Source organism: Notechis scutatus, chromosome 3 (genome assembly GCF_049901735.1).
Source record: "Notechis scutatus isolate UNSWTSFEM ecotype Mainland chromosome 3, rNotScu1.2, whole genome shotgun sequence".
NCBI lineage: Eukaryota > Metazoa > Chordata > Lepidosauria > Squamata > Elapidae > Notechis > Notechis scutatus.
In genome coordinates this window covers 38,484,714-38,505,625 of record NC_142011.1, presented here as the reverse complement: position 1 = coordinate 38,505,625, position 20,912 = coordinate 38,484,714, and the positions used below count along the sequence as shown (strand labels likewise).

The window sequence follows — 20,912 nt, the reverse complement described above, 5'->3', positions numbered from 1 at the left end:
TTCTAAAGGACTTGATTTTCAGAGACAACTAATACCATCTAGTGCAAGTAAATGACAGCGATGTTGCATTTTTAATAATTGTCAATTAATTGTTAATTTTAATTGTTGAATAATTTGAGCAGGTGTATTTGCATAGCAACTTCTACACGTCTGAACTTGTCTGCACAAGTTTCAAAAGGAATTTGTTGCTATAGCATCCTGTCTGGCCACTAATTTGAAAGTTGGTATATTGCACATTCGAGCTGGCATAATTAATTCTGAAATAAGGCTGGAGTTTTAGTACCAGACTGGGGGATATTCTCCGAAGCTTGCTTTAAACAGAAGCTTCAGACATCATGTTAGTGCGAAACAAGCCATTTCTGGAACCATTAAAGGAGCAATATATCTAAAAGGGTTGTGTAACTTTTGCACACTTGAATTGACTTCCAATGAAAACATTTCCATCGATAAGACTAGATGCAGTGTACTGTAGGAAACCCCTGCCCTCCAGAGAATGAAATATTTTGGGGTATATTAAAAGAGGAAGAATATTATATTTCCCCAAAGGAGAAATGGAGCTTCCTGCATAGTAAAACAACCTCCAGCAGATGCCTGAAGTCTTTAGAGATGGATATTTTGTGCCCATTAAGAAATCCAGGACAGCCTATTCACAAACAGCACCTTCAGTTCCAGCTGATGGGATTAAGAATTTACATCCCCTCACCCAAATTCTAAGAACAGAATATGACCTTTAGGACATAAAAGGATTAGCTCACCACCATTAGAATAGTAAAAGACAGAAAGCTCACTACATTACACAACAACTACAAAATCTCAATCACAAAATCCCAGAACCCTATAAAAATCAATGAAATCATCAAAACTACTTTTTCAGCTGTCCCAGAACAACATGCTGTTGTTGGTTCTGCTTGTAAATAAGCCTCCTTTCCTTGCAGCCAGTTAGCCTCCATTTTTATTTCCAGTGCCTTTTTCCCGACTTGGAACCAGACCAGATTTTTCTTCCAACAATACATTCTAGAAAACAGATCTAATTAATAAAGATTTTTCACTTGATTTGAAATATTGCACAAAAGCTACAAAACTGATGTGGTTTTCCTTCCTTTTTGATGTTCATTTAGATTATGACAAATATGATCAAAAAGGGCTTTGCAACAGCTCTCTTGGGTACCAGTTGCACTCCTTGGATTTGGATGCCCCTGAGTCACTCATGTCCTACTCATAGCTCAGCTACTCAAGCTCTATATGGTGCTGCCTTTGAAAACTGACTGAAAAGTTTCAGTGCAGCAGTGTAGGCAGTAATAAGCATGCATCTAGTGTGATCATCAGGATAAAAAATTTAATATCTGAGACTTGGAGTATAGATAAATGACATTCCTTCTCTGTGGCAACTCCTACTTTATTGAATTGCCTTCCTGCAAAAGTATGTGTATCTTGTATCTTGTTAATATTCTATAAGCAAATCAAGGCTGTGTTTTTTTTCCAGCAAGTTTTTATAATGATAAGCCATTTGATGACCAGAGGATCAAAGATTAGAAACTTATCTCATTTAGCCTGTTGCAACATGTTGTACGTGAGGCTGTTCTTCAAGGCCACCTACAAATTACAGCTCAATCAGTGATGAACAACAGTTTGCCATGTAACATTACTTCAAAAGTTGCACTTATTACAGTTTGACTTCTGGGTGCAATCCAAATCTAATTGTTACCTTAAATTCCCTATATGGCTTGTCACCTGGCTATCTGCAAGAATTTCTACACACTGTGGATTCTGCCTTTTTTATAAGAACTGGGAAACACCTTGCAAATCCCTGCTCTTCTCCCACCTCCTTTTTTCTGCAATATCATTCCTCTTCAGATCAAATATTCTGATGTGATGTACTGGTCCCACCTACAGGAAAATGTCATTACTTGGTTATTGCTTGTTCCTTGGCTGAAAAGAAATCAATTATACTATCTTGTGATTTACTTTTTTAATTTTACTATTGCATTTAAGAATATAAATCATGTGGTTGTATTTGCAGTTGAAGTGGCATCTAAGCCAAGTAAAATGAATAAATTAATCTAAGCCACCATCTCCTGATGATTGAAGTATTGCAGGCTACTTCTGCTGACTACCAGGAGTTCAAGTCTCACCAGCTCAAGGTTGACTCAGCCTTCCATCCTTCCAAGGTCAGTAAAATGAGGACCCAGATTGTTGGGGGCAATATGCTGACTGAAAACTGCTGAGAGAAGGCTGTGAAGCACTGAAGCAGTATATAAGCTGAAGTGCTATTGCTATAAAGTATCTAGAGACATGATCCTATTATTTCTCTTGTGATATTGCTTGAAAATACCAGGTAAGATCACAGTGAAGCAGTATATATGTGGACAGATTGCTTCACATATGATACACCTTTGTTGAAGGAAATGCACGGGTTGCCAAATTAGTTACCAAACCAGATTCAAAGTTTTGGTTTCGACACAAAAGTCTATATATAGCCTGAAACCTGGATACCTATCAGTTCATTTTTGTCATTATAGATCTGGTCCATCACTGATATCATCAGGGCAGGTTCTGCTGCACAAACTATACTGAGGATTGCTGAATGACACCTGGCAAATGTGCATAGATACCATCTTTTTCGGACTATAAGATGCTCTGGACTATAAGATGCATCTAGCTTTTCAGGAGGAAAACAAGGGGGGGGGAAATGTACCTCTACCTCCTAGCAATTTGTCTCCTTGCAGCAAACAAGGAACAACTGATTGGCGATTGGATTGGCCTCCCGGAATTTCAATGATCAGCTGATTCAGACTGAGGGAATCACTGCCAGCTATTGTTGCCTCCATGCACCCCATTTTTGGCCTCCACGTGTCCCATTTTTGGCCTCCGCGCATCCTGTTTTCAGCCTTCAGGCGATGGAGATCGCTGCTGCTGTCTATCACTACTAAATGGCGGCAGCAATCCCTGCTACCTGGGGTGGGCCAAAAATGGGACATGCAGAGGCCGAAAATGGGGCATGGAGGAGCAAAAAATGGGGCATGTGGAGGTGGCAATAGACTGCGGCAACGGGTGACGGCGATCCCCACAGCCTTGAACAACTGATCGTCGGTATTCTGGGAGGCCAATCCAACTGCCAAGCAGCTGCTCATGCTAAATCAGTCTGTACTGAAGTTGACCAGGTTATTTGCTGCAAGGAAGCAAATTGCTTAGAGGCAGAGGCCAGCGGGGGGTGGGGGGGGGATGGCAGGTGGGTGGGGCTTCAGCAACATATGCTCTATAAGACACACAGACATTTCCATCTACTTTTGGGGGCGGAAGTGCATCTTATGGACCGAAAAATATGGTAAGTCTTTTTGGTGGCACCCACACTCTGGAATGCTCTGTCCCTGAAATCTGGTGCCTGTTGTAAACTTCTCACTTTGGTCAGGCCTTCATAATATGACTATTATAAGAATCAGGCATCCTTTCAATGAGTATATTTTATTGAATGTTATTTTTATGTTTCAGCATAGGAAGAAATATGAAAGTAAATATATTTCTAAATAATAAAGTGTTGCTATAAATGGGATTTCTTTAAGTACTAAAAATTAAACACATATACTATTTTCTGGAACCATGTGCAATAAAGTTAAGCATGCAGATGTCAGCTATTCCATTAATTTAATCTATTCATATAGTATCTTAGAACGAACAGAAGATTCACTAACAGCTTTCAAGATTAAAATACCAATCCAGTTGAAAACAAAAAGCAGCATAATGAAATAGTAAACTTCCATAGCTATCTATAGCATCCACTATAATGAAAAGCGCAAGCAAAAACATCATGATCTAGTCAACATGTTTTCTCTGTTTCCAGAAATTTTCAAAATCAGTTGTAGAACACAGTGGAATTAATGTGGGTGTTAGGAAGAAAACAGTAATTGGAGAGAGGCTGCTTAAAATGGTGATATTTTGCAGTTGTACATCTGTCTAAAAGAATATGTAGATTCTTAATATGAAAATTAGTTGGGAGATAATAAGCTGGAGAAATTTAGTTTTTATCTAAGTGACATAGTTAAATTGTTGGAATTGTTTTCATACTAATAAAAAATGTGATTTTAGGTATTACCTCATCCAATCCTCATAATTACTTGGACAATGCATTACTTAATCTGAGGTTGAAAATGATACTTCCCCTGTTAGAGAACAGACCAAGTACAATTCAAATCAACGACAATTCAAAGCTATGAAGCTATAACAATCTAGTACCAAAATGTCTTTATATTCTTACATAGTAATAATTTGATTTTGGATAAAGGTCTAAACTAATTCTGAGAATCAAAAATAACTTCAGTAGGTTTGGAAAAATTAAAGTATTTTGGATTCTAATTTCTCAGTCTCTTGTAGTCTCCAGCAACAACAGTTCGTGACTTAGAATATTTAGTACACTCAGCAAACTATGACTTGTTCAACACAGTATGGTTTTATACATTGTATGAAACCAATTTTTGGCTATGTTCAAATTTTATTTTTTATTTTTAAATTTTATTTATCAAATTTATATGCCACTTATTTTATGGTTCAAGGCAACTCAAAGCGGCATACAACATAACAAAGCATATGAATGTAAAAACAATCATAAGTTTAAAAATGAATTAATATTACAAAAGATTAAAAGAAACCTTAAAAATCACATGATATGCTATGCTTAAAATGGGAATGTGGAAAGAGCAAAGGGAATGCCATTCTTATTTTCTCTCTAAACAAAATTCCCTTTTATAAACTCTCAAAGTTTTAAAACTCACTTGATGCTTCTTTTTCTTTGAAAATGATTCCAGAAATACAATGGTACTCTGGTTTGTAAATTCTAGCCATCAGAGTAAGGTTGGTATAATTAGAGACAGATTTTAAGAGGTCCAAACTTTTTTAGTAACAAAATAATGCAATGAAAACATGTAAATAAAACTGTTTGTTGAGTTATGAACTGTGTATAATCTGGTGAGGTAAGTGAGAAGAAAGAAAAGTTGCTTAGAAGTGTTACTGATCCTTACTTAAAATTCAAATCAGATTTCTGTCCCTAATAATACTGAGCAGAATTAGTTTCCAATGGTTAATACTCTACATTCTTTGTTCATTTCCCAAAGTCCAGCTATTTCCTTCTAATTGACTCTCCACATGAGCTTATATTCACAAACTGACTGAAGGGTGGCTTCTTATACAATTGACAAAAAAAATGGACTACTGCTACAGTTCAAAATGGAAAAAAATCTCAGTTGGGATCACAGTTGGGATCAGAATTTCTGTTGCCAAGCAAGGTGGTTATTAAGTGATTCACACCTGATTTTACGACCTCTTTGCCACGGTGATTAAGCCAATTGCACAGTTTTTAAATAAGCCATATGGTCGTTAAGCAATCTGGCTTCCTACATTGACTGCTTTTAAGAAGCTGGCCAGAAAGGTAGCAGATGCATTCACATGACTCAGGATTGCAACTATTGTAAATATATGTCAGTTGTTGAGCACTTGAATTTTGATCATGACACTCTGGAAATGCTGCAACGGTTGTAAGTGCAAAGACCAGTTGTAATTTTTTTAGTGCCATTGTAACTTCAAACGGCTACTAAACAAATGCTTGTAACCATTTTAGAACTTCACTTGTCCTCAATGTATACCTTTCCTCATTATGTCTCCTAATGCAGCAGTGATTCTCAAATGTTTTGTAGACCTCTGATGGTCTTGTAGATCCACAAACTGGTGTACTGCAACCTTCCGGCAGTCAGTGGGCTAGTTCACAACCCTCTGCATCAGTTCCTTCATCCATTCTCACCAAAAACAGATACTAATTCTTCTTTTTTGTCTGCTTCAACTTCTTAGGGAAAAAAGAATTAGTATATGAAAATGCATATTCTGTAATATAGAACAAAAATAAGGAATATCTTTCCTCTCCAATAGCTAACAAATGCTGGTTTTGATTTAGAACTTCCCATGAAATATCTTACCTAGGAATAACATGCTATATTGATCAAAAGCATGTTTCTGACATGATCAATTGTGGACCAGGCTAAAAATACATTTCTTTATATTTATATTGAGATGTTTAAAAACTGTCCTGCAAGTTCATACATCAGCAACTTTGTTCATAATAGTCTCCAGCCATGACAACTGGACAGGGTTTGAAAATTAGGAGGAATTTTGAAAGTGACCAAAAATACTACAATGTTATTATTGATAGAAGGAAAGCAATCATTCATTAGTTGATTGTGCATCAACTTTTGGACGATTTATAAAAAATAATCTCAGTAAATGAAATATAGTCTTCTTTGACTTTACAATCTGAAATTCAACTTTCTATGGTCTTGCAATATATTGTCTGCCTGGTGGAATTGTCTCAGATTGCTGCAGAAAGGAATTCCAAAAGCCCTACCAGAAATGTTTCAACAAAAGGTGGAAGAAGGCAACAAAAACAGCTAGCTCCCCCTCCCCCACCTCAACCTTTAATTATAGGGCAAGGCACTTAGTCTAACGATACAAAGGAACTCCCTTGATTGACAGGGCTTCATGACTGTAGCAACCATGGACTTGATCCATCTTATTTATGGTACAACTCACACAAGATTGGACAATGGTATCACCCATGTTCTTCCTAGTTGTTAAAGCCTCCAGGAAGAGCCTTGAGTAATTGGATCCAAGTGATGGTTAACCCATCTGTGGAAGGGATGGTACTACTTGCATTGAAGGAGGTAGTGGGACACTCCCTTTTCAAGAAGGGAATAGGAGGAATTAGCATGGGATGAACCAGAAGTTTTTGGAAGTTGCATTGAAAACTATCTGTGATACTAGGTATTTTTCATTTTTTGTTGTATTTTTTATTTCATTTATTTCATTGATGGCATTTTATCCTTGCATTGTGAACTACAACTCAAGGAAAAACAGTCAGCCGTACAAATGTTTTAAATAAATAAATAAAAGGAAATAACTTTTTCAAGATTTGAATGCTATGGGCAAATAAATAAAATATAGTCCCAGCATTTCTTATAGTAGTTGTTTCCTGATCTGGTCTTAAAGGTTTGCCTTCAAATTATTCCCTCTGTTAAATTAGCCAATTAGAAACTGTAGCTTTGCAATATTATTTATAGAATATAGATTTTGAACATCACCCTCAAATGGAAGTACTTTGATCCTCACTTTGAACTCCAGAATGAAACTGAAAGGCCAAGGGGTGCGATTCAACCAGTATAACAAACAATTGAGTGCGCCAAACGCACGCTCTGTGCGCATGTTCCGTGTTTAAAACAGCTAAAACTTACCTTCCACTGCAGCTGAAGAAAACAGCTGGGGCAGACAGGGCGGCAGAGCAAACTGCTCTGCTGCCCGAATCAGCTGTGCTCTAACAAAAAGACACAAAACACAGGAAAAAGTAGGGGCAGGCAGGCAGGCCCACATGCTCATCAGAGCGAATCAGTTCGGAGCCAGCTGATTGTTGGAACAAGGGGTTCTCCCAGCATGGCACCTCAATGCAACAGAGAGTGTTGCATAGTGCTTTCAAGCCCATCTGAACAACATAAACACAAATAATAGCTACCTCTGGCTTTGTAAGGTTGGAAAGGTTTCTTTACAACTCTATTTGGGGCTTTTGTCAGGAAGAATGAGAATAGTGATAGAAAGTAGGTGAAGAATGAATGTCTTGCACGTCAGAGAAAAAATTCCATAGCATTAAAAATGGTAGCAATATAGCATGCTGAACCTATGACTGAGCATCCTGCTTGACAATGAATGTAGGGAAAATAATTATTAGGTAGATTAATTTGCTAACCTCATTCTCCAAAATAGATCATCCTCACCACTGGTGAGGATCTGGTATCTGATCTTAGACAACCTTATTATGAGTATTAGAGTATGCCTAAGATGGTAGAACTGAAATCATGACAAATACCCATGTCTAGTATCAATGCAGGTATCCTCCAGATTTTACATGTTGAAATTTTCAGTTATTAGATTTTAATGCAAATACCTAGAGAATATTTATTTTAAATTTAAAAAAATAATGCATGAACAGCTTTTATTTCACTTGTTATAGATCAGTGGCTGTGGCATTTGGCTTTGTGGACTGTTCAGCCTTCATAACTTTAAAGAAAGTGCTTGCCAGGGGATCTGGAAGGTTGCACTGTGAAGAATAAAATAAGTATCAGGGCAAAGCAGTATTATAATTACCCAATTTGAATCCCAGCAATGTTATCTTATTTTTCCTATTGTACTTGAAGCAATTTATTAATTAGACGTAGATCAAATAGTGTAACATTTTAAGGCTGATCTGTTGTATTCTTGCAAAATGGCTGTGTGGTATTTCTGTTCTTGAATTGTCAACAGCCAACCAAACAGTCCGAAACCAGACCATGACTCAGAAGTAGCCGAACAAACATCCATACTAATTTGCATCACATAAAAAGGTATTTAAAGGCCAGTGTTCTGACAGATGAGCACAATTCAAAGTGCACTCACAATGTCTCCTCGAATGGTGATGAAATGTTTGCAATTGCCAAGCTTGGAGATCAAACCAACAGTCTGATTTCCGTTGCCTGTTGTAATGACGAGGCAGTCGAGTTGTTTGATCATGAACAACTGAATCATGATGATCTTTATTGGAATCTAGTCTTGCATTTATACACATTTTTAGTTATCCTCCATCACTGGTTAACTTTGGTTACTGCTTAACTTTCGTTACTGTTTAGCACAGTAATCCATACAATTAATTATCTCTAGTTAAAGTCTAACATATGTTTACTTCCTCTCTCTAATCCTCCTTTAGATTAGTGACTTTGTTTACCTGAATTGTATTTGCTTGGAAACATTCTTTATCTGAGGTTTGCCATCCGAGATTGGAACATTCCTGCAATTACAACTCTACAGTTGTCAGTTCACGAATCATGACCAATTACACCTTATGAGAAGTCCACTTGCCACTCTTTCTATCTGTTCCACAGAATGTTTGTTACCACTAGGTTATAGATTTTTTTTTCTGGGCAGTTATGTGCACTTCCTAATTATACTGCAGTTATTCACCATTCATGTTTTCTAACAAAGCTTAAGACACATTTGGGATCCAGGGACATAATTGGAAACAAAACAATATTGTTACACTTCACTATGCAGTGCGATAGCATTTCTTTCCTGACTTAATCCTGATTTTCCAATTTTGTGCTACATGACACATGCACAAACATCTGCAACTTACACTCCTGCTTACAGAAGCGTGGCTGAGGTTTGGATTGTGGAAGCATTAGCCTTAAGAAAGTGAAATCCAGATCTACTTCTGACGCAGGCAGTGCTGGGGAATTAAAATTCCTCAAGCTCTTAAGAAAGCCCCGGAAAAGGAACTGTGAAAAGATGGCTTGTCACTGGTTAGGTGATTAAGCTACTTGTGTAGCTAAGTGGATTTTAATAGATGACAAAATACATCAGCAAGATCCTAGAAGCAAGCACAAAAGTGAACTAGAATGAACACTCCCAGCCACCTTTTTTTTAAATTCCCCTACTTTTTCATTTCTCAGTACTCTTTTTTATTCCACTTATCCTTTTTCTTGCCTAAATTCTGATTGCTTCATTATAGTTAGAAATGCTTCTATATAAGAGCTCTGAAAAAATAATTCCTTCTGTAGTACCCTGTGCTCCTTAGTCAGAAGAATAAAGGGAATAAAGGAAATTCATATTCTGTTGCCCCAACTGCAATAAGAGAAATAAGTGCTTTGGTACAGTTCATTCCACTTCCATTTTTAAAACAACGTAAGTACTCATTTTTAGAAAACAAACAGGTACTGTACTGCTGCTGAAGCTGCAAATAAATCCCAACTGATTATTACTCTAAAAGAAAACTACAAATTTTGTAATCAAGCAAAGAAAGACTGGGGACAATATACTGTATTATGACAGTATATTATGATTCTAAAGCAAAAAACACCACACACATGGAATCATCTTGGATATTTTTTTCCTACAGATAACTACAATGTTATGAGAGAAAAATCCTGATTTGCCACAAGATTCATCTGCATTCATTAAACACAATACAACTGAACATAATCATCTGAAAATTTCACCTTCTGGCACCATTACTATATTTCTTTGTCCTAAAATTACCTGGAAGCATTTTACCATTATCAAGAATTTGCCATTAATAATAAGTGCAGCAGTTACTATGCTAGGAAGTTTCTCAATTTTTAAGTACTGTGGGGGTTATTTACTAAATCTAAATTAGTTGTCAATTTGCATCATTTCCATAACCATATAAGTGACACAAGCGAAGTTATTTGCAGCAAAATCTTAATTTAAAAGACCACTGGTTATCTGGTAAATCTATTTTATGTATATCGGTTATGTAAATATATAACTGATAAAAATATAATTTGCAGTGAAAACCCAAACTTTGATTTTCATTAGTCCATTAAAAAGTCCAAACACAAAATACGTTCATTGCATCTGAAGTCTGTAAAACCAAGCTCTATTAAACCAAGTTTTATTTATATTTCAAATATGAAACTATATTTCAAATTAAATAACCAAAGCAATGTCTCACATCTCCTAAATAACCGTACATAAAAAATTCCATTATACCATTTGCACTAATCCAATATATTGTCATGATACTTCAAACTAAGGTCTTTGCTTCCAACATGCATTTTTGTATTTAATACAGACATAATCCATTTTTTTTTGCCTAAGAGCAAATATAAGTAAATTATTTCATCTTTTAGATCTTGCTAACCACTTTGTGACATTTGAAAGTATTTTGATATTCATTGGTAACATAAATTTTGCGACAGGGTTTTTCAACTACAATGTTTTGTCCCTGCTAGAAAATTTACATTGGTATGTTTTATTTTTGTATTCCTTTAATAAAAGATACAATCCTTCATAAAAATAAATCTCTCAATGATTCTCATGCTAAAAATCTGAAAAGTTAATAAATCTTCTGAAGGGGTTTCAACTTTGCAATCAGTTTATTAAAGTTCATGAATCTATTAACAGAGGTGATGGCTTCTTTATCATTATATACATAGAGAAATCAACATATTCACTTATGCATAAGCTTCAGGCAATGTCATATTAGCAACAATAGACTAAAGCAAGACTCAGAAGTCTTGTTGGATGTTTTCTTTATTTGCCTCTCCATGTTGCTGCTTAATTTGAGAAATTTCATTTTCCAACTGCACAATAGTTCGTTCAATCTCATAATTTTTACTGACAAGTGATACCCATCTAGAAAAAAAGAAAAAACATTGTAAATGAATGTGCTAGTTTTATTGCTGAAAGAAGGAATATTCACCTTAGGGTGTGCCATACCATGTCAATAAAATAGAAAGATAGCAAAGGAATGCAAAATAGCATATTATGTAGTAGAATGTGCTTAACACAAACAGAACTTCACCTGAGATGACAGAAATAACACGGCTGTTGTTGGAAGGAAAATATAGATAATAAGGGACAACGTGAAAAGGCAACACCTTAACACTGCACAGAATTGCTAATACATAGAAACAGGGATTTACAATCTGGTTCTTATAATAACTCATGTTTGCTTAACTATGTTAAGCGAGTTGTTGACCTAGTCACAATTGCCAATATTTACAAATTATGCTAAACCATAAGCCATTTTTAACAAATTATAATGGCTGGATAGCCAACGGAACAAAATAAACTACGCTATGTCATGGCATGACACACATCGGGTAACTTGGAAAAGTTATTTTGTAACATTTAAGCTCTAATAATCTGCTCCATATTGAATTTCAAAAAATTCTTATTTATTTCTTTTTTTTTTCAATATGAGGAAGAAAAAAGAGAAATAAAAAAACTTGCAATTGCTAACTTCTATTTCTACATATGGAAATGTTTTATAAGCTAAAAACCCAGTTACATTTTAACATATTAATTCAGTAGTTCTGCAGAAATTGTTTTAAAAGTAGGTGAAATACTAGTGAGAAAAACTACTCACATGGATTCCATTTCACGAAGTTTAGCACCAGCTGTGAGTTGCATGTTCTTCCGCTGCCAATTAAGGTCTTGTATGTGTTTTCTGGAAGAAAGAAAATGGCATAATGAATTAAATTAGTAATTTATTCCTCAGCCCAATACCTTAAGATAATAATCCTTAGAGTTACAAACACTCATAATACTGGTCTTTAAAATGACATCACAAAAATCAAACAGCTCACTGGATACACTTGGAGCATCTCAGAATGCTCAGTGAGAAAAGCAGGATAGTTTTAGATTCTAGATGTGTTAACCAGAAGGGAATGGCAATCATTTTGGACTATCATTGTGCAGATATGCCTCCAAATTGTAACAGAACGAAGACCCCTATTGTAACAACCCCGATGCAGAACACCTAAGATTTATTTTAATTTTCTGTAAATTATTTTAAATATTTATAAATTCTATTTATTATTTATATCTTAATAAATGAAAATATTTCCCATCAACTTTAAATATACTGCAAACCAGCAACTTTTACCCATTAGAAAAGAAGTTTCAAAAATCTAACTTTTTTTTTTTTTACCATCCTGGCAGAATCATGGGTGCTGTTGGTAGATGAATTTTAGTATGTTGTAATGATTGGAGGTTTTCTGTTTTTGGTTGAGTTGTGGTAGAGCCTTTTGAGATTGTCACCAAAGCAGAGAGAACAGGACTGGTTTACTGTCTGACCCCTACGACTTATATCTTATGCTTTGTTTGGACTTGGAAAGCCAAGAATCCAGTGTGTGTGTGAGAGAGAGAGAGAGGAGGGGGAGGGAGAGAGAGAGATCTAAGATATTTGCCCTATTGTTCAGATTGCTGAGCAGGAAACACAGTTTATTAAGTTGGGCACCAAAGAGGGATCAGTTGGGCTCGTTGCTATTGCACCAGCACCCTTCTGCATACAAACCTCCCTGCTTGAGCTTCTTGACATTATGGTCGGGCTGGTGGTAAAGTTTCCCCTTATGGTTTTGGGGAACTTTAATTTGCCTTTCCTGCGAGTGGGGTCAGAGATAGCTCAAGAGTTCATGGGCCTATCCCAAGTCATCCAGAGCCTAACACATAATAGTGATAATGCACCTGACCTGGTTTTTCTGTCGGAGCAGTAACAGTGTTATGGATTTGGGGACGTAGGCAGAATCTGTGGCTGCAGGGGCCAGGTTCTGTATGGTTATCTGGGAGGACTGAGCCAGTTGAAGCCTGCAGATCCTAGGTTGGTCACTTCAGTGTTAGATCCATGTGTCCAACTCTCTACCCCAAGTTCTCTGAGTGATGTGGTGAATATCCTGTTCCAGTATCTGGAGACTATGACAGGCTACAATGGGCTTTGACTTAACTCAAGTAAGACTTAATGCGTAGCTGGATTACTGCCCAGGATAGAACCAATGTACAAGAAGGGAGTTCTCATCCTTGAAGAGCAGGTGACAACTGTAACTAGGAGGTCCTTTGCATACCTTTGAATGGTGAACCATGGATGGTACAATTGTGCCCATTCCAGGACCCGGAGACTCTGCTCAGAGTCACCCATGCACTGTAACCTCTCCTTTGGATTGCAACATGCTTTACATAGGGCTATCACTGAAGAACATTTGAAGCTTTAATTGCTATGGATAGTATCAATAATATTGCATAATACCACTACTGTGTGAGCTGCATTGGTTACTGGCATTTCCAGGTGCAATTCAAGGTTGTAGTTGTTTCCTTTAAAGCCCTACATGGCTTAGGACTGGGTTATCTAAGGGACCATCTTTTGCCAATAGCTTCTATCCATCCAAATCAGTACAGCACATTGGGCAATGCTGTGAGTCCTGCCAGCCAAGAAATTATGACTGGCAGGGATCAGAAGACGTGCATTGCCTACTCTGGTCCCTGTTCTTTGGAACATCCTTCCTTCAAAACCAGAATGGCCCCGACTCAGTTTGTTTTAAAAAACTGGCTATGTGCCCACCTGGGACTCCTAATGTGTTAAGGGTGCTGTTTCTTGATTATACTGACAACTATTATGACAATTTTCTCAGATGCTATATACATTTTTGTATTTTTAATTGTTTTACTACCCAGAGGGCAGTCCCCCCAGATAATTATAGAAAATAAGTAAATAAATAGTTTTCATATAAATGTGTATTTCTTATATAAATGGAAGTCTGGTAGAATCTGTGGCCAAGAAAATTTTTGCTCAATTTAAGCTAAGTTACCAATGAGGATAAAAATGATGGAAACAAACTCCACAACTTTGTTTCTTCTGACTGAAAGCAAAAGCAGCTCTTACCTTAAACTTTGTAGCTCTTTCTGTGCCTGTTCAATCATGTGGACTAAATGCCTAATTAGCAGACAAAAATACAAGTTCATTATATTATTCAAATATAAAAAGGAAAAATAACGAAGTATTATTTCACAATAATTCTACGTACCAGACTTGGTCATTGAAGATGGAACTAACAGTAAAAGGATTTACTATGGAATAGTGGTATTATGGTAAGGTTTATAGCCCCTGCTACATGGAACAGTATAGGCCCTTCTGCAAATACAAACTTGTAGTGTTTAAATAAAGTAGTAGGCTTTCCTATGTTGCAGTACTACAAATGATTATCAAGATCGCAGCTCTAACAAAGATGTCTATGGTACAATGAAAGCCTTAGTGCCAGACTGGGGACTCATTTTTATTAAAACTGAACATTCACTATTTATGATTTAAAGTATTTTACCTGGATAAAATAAACAACAAGCTTATTTAGTTCCCACATCTTTTATATTTACTGCTGTTAATTTGCCATCTTTTAAACCTGACACTAAAAATATTAAAGTGTAAAAACACCTGATCTATTAAAGGAAGTTACAAAACATATTTTGCATATGCCTGCTGTGTGCTACAAAGAAAGAAAGAGTACAGGCTGTCATGGACTTAAAGCAGTTCATTTAGTCATCATTGGAAGTTATAATGGCACTGGAAAAAATGATTTATGACTGTTTTTCACACTTATAACCATTGCAGCATCCCCATGGCAACTGTTTATGATGGTTGCAATATTCCGGGATTATGTGACCCTTTTCTGTGACCTTCTGATAAGCAAAAACATGGTTGAATCTGGAGTCAGATTCAACCATGTTACTAACTTAACAACTGCAGTGATTCACTTAACATATGTGGCAAGAAAGGTTTTAAAATGGGGTAAAACTCACTTATCAAATGTCTCCCTTAACAACCTAAATTCTGGGCTCAATTGTGGTCATAGGTCAAGGACAATTTGTATTAGGTTTCAGTCTCAAAAGAAAATGTGTGTTTCCCATTCCATCAGAAAATGAATTAGATAATCCTCATTTGGTGACCAAAATTGGGACCAGACATCATGACCTTATTTCATTTTACCTTTGCTTTACTGACCTGAAAAGGTCCTAAATGCAAGATTTGATCATAAAGTTACCTTTTCATTGCCCCTGACAAGGTCACTATATGAGGCAGTCACTAAACAAGAACTATCTGTAGCTATGTGTTGGATTCATATCAATCTTAATTTACCAATTAAGTCACTTGACAGCATTCTTTTATTACCAAAAAAAATGAAGGCCCCCAAATGGAAATGGAATACCAAGTCTTGTAGATAACCTCTTTCAAAGAATAACTAAGGCTAAACAAACCAGCTTACTCATTATATACTTTCCAGCCATTGCAGCCATACTGAGACATCAACTCCAAATTTTCAATTCGAACTGCTTGGTGTTCCAGTTGAGCCATTGAGTTATTGACACATTCTTGCCATGCTGTAATATCATTCTTCTGCCCAGAGGAGGGTGCAGGCAGCTCATATCTTTAATGAAAATGAGAAGAAAAATCATTGTATCTCATTAGAATGTAAGTGATACATAACCCATTATTTTTAAGATTTAAACTTATAAATGTATCGGTTCTGTAAGTTAAACATGATTCAAATACCATATTTTTTGCACTATAAGATGCTTCAGACCATAAGACACACCTAGCTTTTCGGGAGAAAACAAGAAAAAATTCTGCCTCTGCCTCCCAGCAATTTGCCTCCTTGCACCAAACAGCAAACAGCCTGGTCAGCTTCAGCACAGCCTGATTTAGCACAAGCAGCTGATTGGCAGCTGGATCAGCCTCCCAGAATACCGCCGATCTGCTGTTCCAGGCTGCGGGGATTGCCGCCGAACATGGCCTCCGCGCACCCCATTTTTGGCCCATTCCAGGCAGCGGGGATCAACACTGTCAGCAGTGATCGGCACCTGAAACGGGCCAAAAATGGGATGCACGGAGGCCAAAAATGAGGCACACAGCAGTGATCGGCCACAGCAATGGCGATCCCCGCAGCTTGGAGCAGCTGATCAACGGTATTCCAGGAGGTTGAGCCAACTGCCAATCAGCTGATCTTGTTAAGTCAGGCTGTGCTGAAGCTGACCAGGCTGTTTGCTGTTTGCTACAAGGAGGCAAACTGATGGGAGGCAGAGGCTCAAGGGTGGGGGCCAGTGGGTGGGCGGGGCTTCGGCAACATTGGCTCTGTGAGAGACACAGACATTTCCACCCACTTTTTTGGGGGGGGGGGAGTGTGTCTTATAGTGTGAAAAATACGGTACCTGAAAATTCTAGGCTTATACCAACAGAAGTAATGATTCACTGTCTGATTTTTCCCAAAGGTCAATATTTGTAAAATACATATCCCTCTTTTCTCTGTAACTCCAAAACCATTCTTATTTTTTTTAAGATTAAAAGAATTACTGATTACTGACTAGTTCTTGCTTGTCATAATGAGGTAAGAGGTAAAATAATAGTTTTTAATAATCCCAAATTTTAGTTCTATGTTTTGCCTTAGTATAGATGCAGACACTGTACCTACATATAGCTAGCCTTACCTTTTCATGCTCAGTAATTCTATAGGTTGCCGAGCTGCTAAGCGTTCAAACTCATTTCTCATTATTTCAGTCTATGAATCAAATTAAAGACACATTAGTTATATCCTCAAAAGCAGGAGGTGAAAGATTATAATCAATGAATTATGCAACAGCCATACATGTATACTAGTCTTACCCCATTTGATTATCTTTTGGTGGTTTTGATTATAAACCACTTCTTGGGCAGTGCATTGATCATCATAATCAGAAATAGAGATCTGTGGAATTAGTTTTCCTGAATTAAAATTGGAGGATGTCATTTATACACATATCTCTGCAACCAAAGTTTCACATTTGACGCAGGGTAAATTCTCCATTCATAGCTAACCAGATGAATACAAACCAAACAGCAATACTACCTATGGAGAAATATCCTAAAATTAAGAACCCCTCATTTCTTTCCTGTGAAAGGAATGCTAATTTGCCAACGTGCACTTCACAGATTATTGACCTGAAGTCTGTTATTTGAACTGGAAAATATAATTCTTACTTTAAAAAAAGCAAGAGACAAAACATCTGATTAATGAATGCAGATAATCCTCTGCAATTTGCCAGGTAGTAAATTTTATGGGACAAAGCACCATTACTATCAGTTTTTGTGAGCCAAAAGTCCATTTCAGTTATATGAAACATACTTTTGGTTATTCTAGTCTATGAAAGTGTTACTGCAATTGAAAATAAATGTGGCAATTTCAAGTCTTTTTTTTCCAATTTGTTCTAATACAGATGCTTTTCTAAAATGTCTACATTTACCCAGAGTCCCTCCACATAGCCTAGGTTATGGTTTAACACTGCAAACAGATCTGTTATGGGGAGTTTTGTAAGATATTCAGAAATTAGAAGTGTGCAATTTCTGCAGCACAATCTTGATGATGTCAGGGTCATTCCACCCCATCCCATCTGGTCCATTCTATTGGTAAAGGATTTTTTTCTTTTTAAAGTATTATAGACGTTGCACATAGAACATCCCCACACAAATAAGGAGAAGCTTTGAAATCTGTCTTTAGCATTTGAAAGGAAGAAAGGTAATACATTTCCTCTACTTGCAACCATTTCTGCAGAGTATATTATGTTTGGGGCAAGTGCTACTGTCCCTTCCCTATCCAATCACCATGCCTACAAAATCTGTTTTTATCAGAAATTCTTGTAAGCTTGCAAGAAAACAAGAATTGTGGGCAAGGTCAGAACTACTCCTATTTCTAAACAGCAAACCTGCATCAGGGAAAGTGTCAATAAAGCATAAGTCAACCAAGCAGATTTCACCCTCCACCAATATCATCTGTGCGCTTGTGTTCCGAAATGTCTAAAATGTAGACCAAAATTCAACTCCCAGAATTCTCCAGCCAGCATAGGAGTTGAAGCCCACAAATCTTAAAGTTCCCAAGTTTGGGGACCCCTGATGTAGACTCTTAAATGGTTTCAAGAAGAGGCCTTTCCTCAATCTAAGTGTTCCCGTGATGGGCTGGACTCCAACTCCCACAATTCACACGTAGGGAATTCACGCGTAGGGAGCCGTCGTTACCCTCCCTGAACGGCAAGAGCAGCGCAGTCACAGAAAGGGCGCCCCGGGGCCTGATCCCACGCGAAACACGGGTCGCGCTCACCTCGAAAGTGTTGTAGTCCGGCGTAGTCAGGTAGCTCAGATAGTTCTTGGTGGGTCTGTAGCGCCGCGTCTCCTCCTCCACCAGCGCCGCGGCCTGAGAGAAAAGCGGACAGCGACTCGCTTAGCTCCTCCGAAAGGCGCAACGGACCCTAGCCCGCCTCCCGCCTTTTTCGACGCGCCACTCTTACCGCTTCCCGGACGCCCGGCGCTTCATAGCCTTGGTCGAAGTAGGGCAGCGCATCGACAGCGACTTCGCCCGCCACTAAGCCCGAGCCGGCCATACTGGACCGCGCACGAGCCCTTTCCGCTTCTCAGTTGCCCCGCGACAAAGCTCTACTTAGGCCTCTCCTCCTCTTACAGCGCCTGCGCGGATGTACACGTTAGCCTAGGCTCCTCCGCCTGAATTTTACTCTCAGCATGGCTGACTGAAGATTTCTGGGAGTTGAAGTCTTAAAGTTGCCAAGATTGGAGGACCTGGAAATCCTCCGGCCAATCGGTATCTTCGCATCGCGGCGGACATCACGGAGCTGCTCGATCGCCCCTCCCTAGCTCATGCTGTTCGGATGATTGGACTTCAGGTCCTGCGCTTGCGCACTACTGTAGCTTGGCAAAATGTATTCGGGGAGTTGCTGTCCAACACGTCTGAAAAACATGAGACTCAGTAAGGAGTTTGAGGAAGCACGTATCTTACTTTGCACATTTCCAGGATGGGCTATTGTTCCTGGATTCGTCCCAAATGTAGGCAAAAAGTACATTACGAAGTCAACTGCTAAAAAAAAGATAATGAGACATTCCTTAGTGAGCTAATGTCAAAATAATCATCTCCCTTGTCATCTATAGCAATGTTTTTCAAACTTGGTAACTTTAAGATATGTGGACTTCAACACCCAGGATTCCCCAGCCAGCTTGAAAAAGAAAATGTGTGTGTGGGGGGGAGGCAAAGGTATTGGGTATTAAATTGGCTTAACATGTTTTGGATTCCATTTATGCTTGCCCTTTACTATTGTTCAGAATGTTTTGCTCTATGTCTTACAGGCTCTATGTCTTAAGTCATTAAAGTGCCAAAAGCCTCCAAGTTGTCCCCCTGGTTGTTTTATAAATCAGAAGGCTGCCTCACATTTAGAAACTTGCCATCATAGTATTATTGTATATACTATAATTACTACTGTAGAATAATATAAACAATGTTAAAGTATTAATATAATACTATGGTGTTAAATAACACTATGATAGGAACCCCCTGTATGATCTTGCCTTTTCAATATTGAGAATTTAAAATATTAATTTTACAATAGCCTGAATTGCCCGTCCCAAATCTTGTTGCACTGCCTCATCATATGAAAGAAATGTTCCTCACAGAAATAATTTTAAAAAGTCAGGGTATATGCCAAGAGTGTATGTCCAAGCTGGGGGGTCACCCAAGATGTGAAGGTGCAAGCAGGTACCTATATGGAACAGCAGCGATGTAAGAAAATGCTGGCGGCAGATAGATGATCATTTTAGTAACAACAGCAAAAGCAGCAATACAGACTGTGCAGGAGAAGGCAATGGTAAACTATTCCTATTTTTTATCAAGAAAACCACATGGTTAGAAAATATAAATGATTGACAATACAGTGCCAGATGATGGTTCCTTCAGGTCAAATGGCACTCAGCATATTATTAAGGAAAAACTGAGGAATAAGAAAAAAGAGCATGTTTCATTGATTATATTTATTTGTATTCCATCTTTATTATTTTTATAAATAACTCAAGAAGGTAAATATAACTAATATTCCTTCTCCTATTGTATCCACAACAGCAAGGTATTTGAATTGATCATATCAAGTTGTGGAATGTACTTAGAAAAGTGGGAATCCCAGAATATCACATTGTTCTTTTATGAAACTACATACAGATCAGGAAGCTGCTTCACCATGTTCTGTATGGACAGAACATGGTGAGGCAGATTGATTCCAGGTTGGCAAGGAAGTGAGATAAGGTTGTACACTCTCTCATTATTTATTTAACTATATGCTGAATATAAAGGGAAACAGGATTGGAAAAGGACGAACATGTCTTTAAAACTGGAGGAAACATCAATAAGCTGTACTGTACTACTCTAATTTGCAAAAAAAAAACAACTCAGAGCACAGTGAAAAAAAAATTGAACTAAAGTTAAATAAATAAATAATGACAATAGGTACAGCAACCACCTTACAATATACAGTAAAGATAATGAAGTGGTAGATAGTTAACTTAGAAAATATCAATAATAAAGGAACATTCAGTCAGTAAATATACCATAGACAAGGTAGAGTAATCATGAAATAACTTGGAAAAGTTATTCAAGATGCTGGGAAGTATATCAAAAAGAGCAGTAGCAAACTGGATGTAGACTAGCAATGGGTACACTGCTGAAATACTCAAAAGACCAAACTGAAGACAAATCCTCCTG

General features: G+C 37.5%; 1 protein-coding gene and 1 long non-coding RNA gene across 2 annotated transcripts; one reads left to right on the top strand and one right to left on the bottom strand.

The window, feature by feature from the left end:
• The first annotated feature begins 2,060 nt into the window (after positions 1–2,060).
• On the top strand, positions 2,061–2,681 carry LOC148131151 (uncharacterized). The gene is made up of 2 exons (XR_015748491.1): positions 2,061–2,168; positions 2,520–2,681. It is a non-coding gene; the product is annotated as an uncharacterized LOC148131151 (long non-coding RNA).
• Positions 2,682–10,360: 7,679 nt separating this feature from the next.
• On the bottom strand, positions 10,361–18,836 carry BCAS2 (BCAS2 pre-mRNA processing factor). Its single transcript, XM_026675135.2, has 7 exons — positions 18,664–18,836; positions 18,477–18,569; positions 16,834–16,904; positions 15,615–15,776; positions 14,240–14,290; positions 11,951–12,031; positions 10,361–11,214 (listed from the first exon to the last, which is right to left on the bottom strand). The coding sequence occupies exons 1-7, from the start codon at positions 18,754–18,756 to the stop codon at positions 11,088–11,090; spliced, it is 678 nt and encodes a 225-aa protein (XP_026530920.1). The 5' UTR covers positions 18,757–18,836; the 3' UTR covers positions 10,361–11,087.
• Positions 18,837–20,912: the final 2,076 nt, after the last annotated feature.

Coding starts and splice junctions, on each gene's coding strand:
- BCAS2 (XM_026675135.2), bottom strand. CDS start 18,756: ATGGCCGGCTCGGGCTTAGTGGCGGGCGAAGTCGCTGTCGATGCGCTG. Junction 16,905..18,476: donor CGGACTACAACACTTTCGAG/GTGAGCGCGACC, acceptor TTTGATTCATAG/ACTGAAATAATGAGAAATGA. Junction 15,777..16,833: donor GAATTACTGAGCATGAAAAG/GTAAGGCTAGCT, acceptor TTTTCATTAAAG/ATATGAGCTGCCTGCACCCT.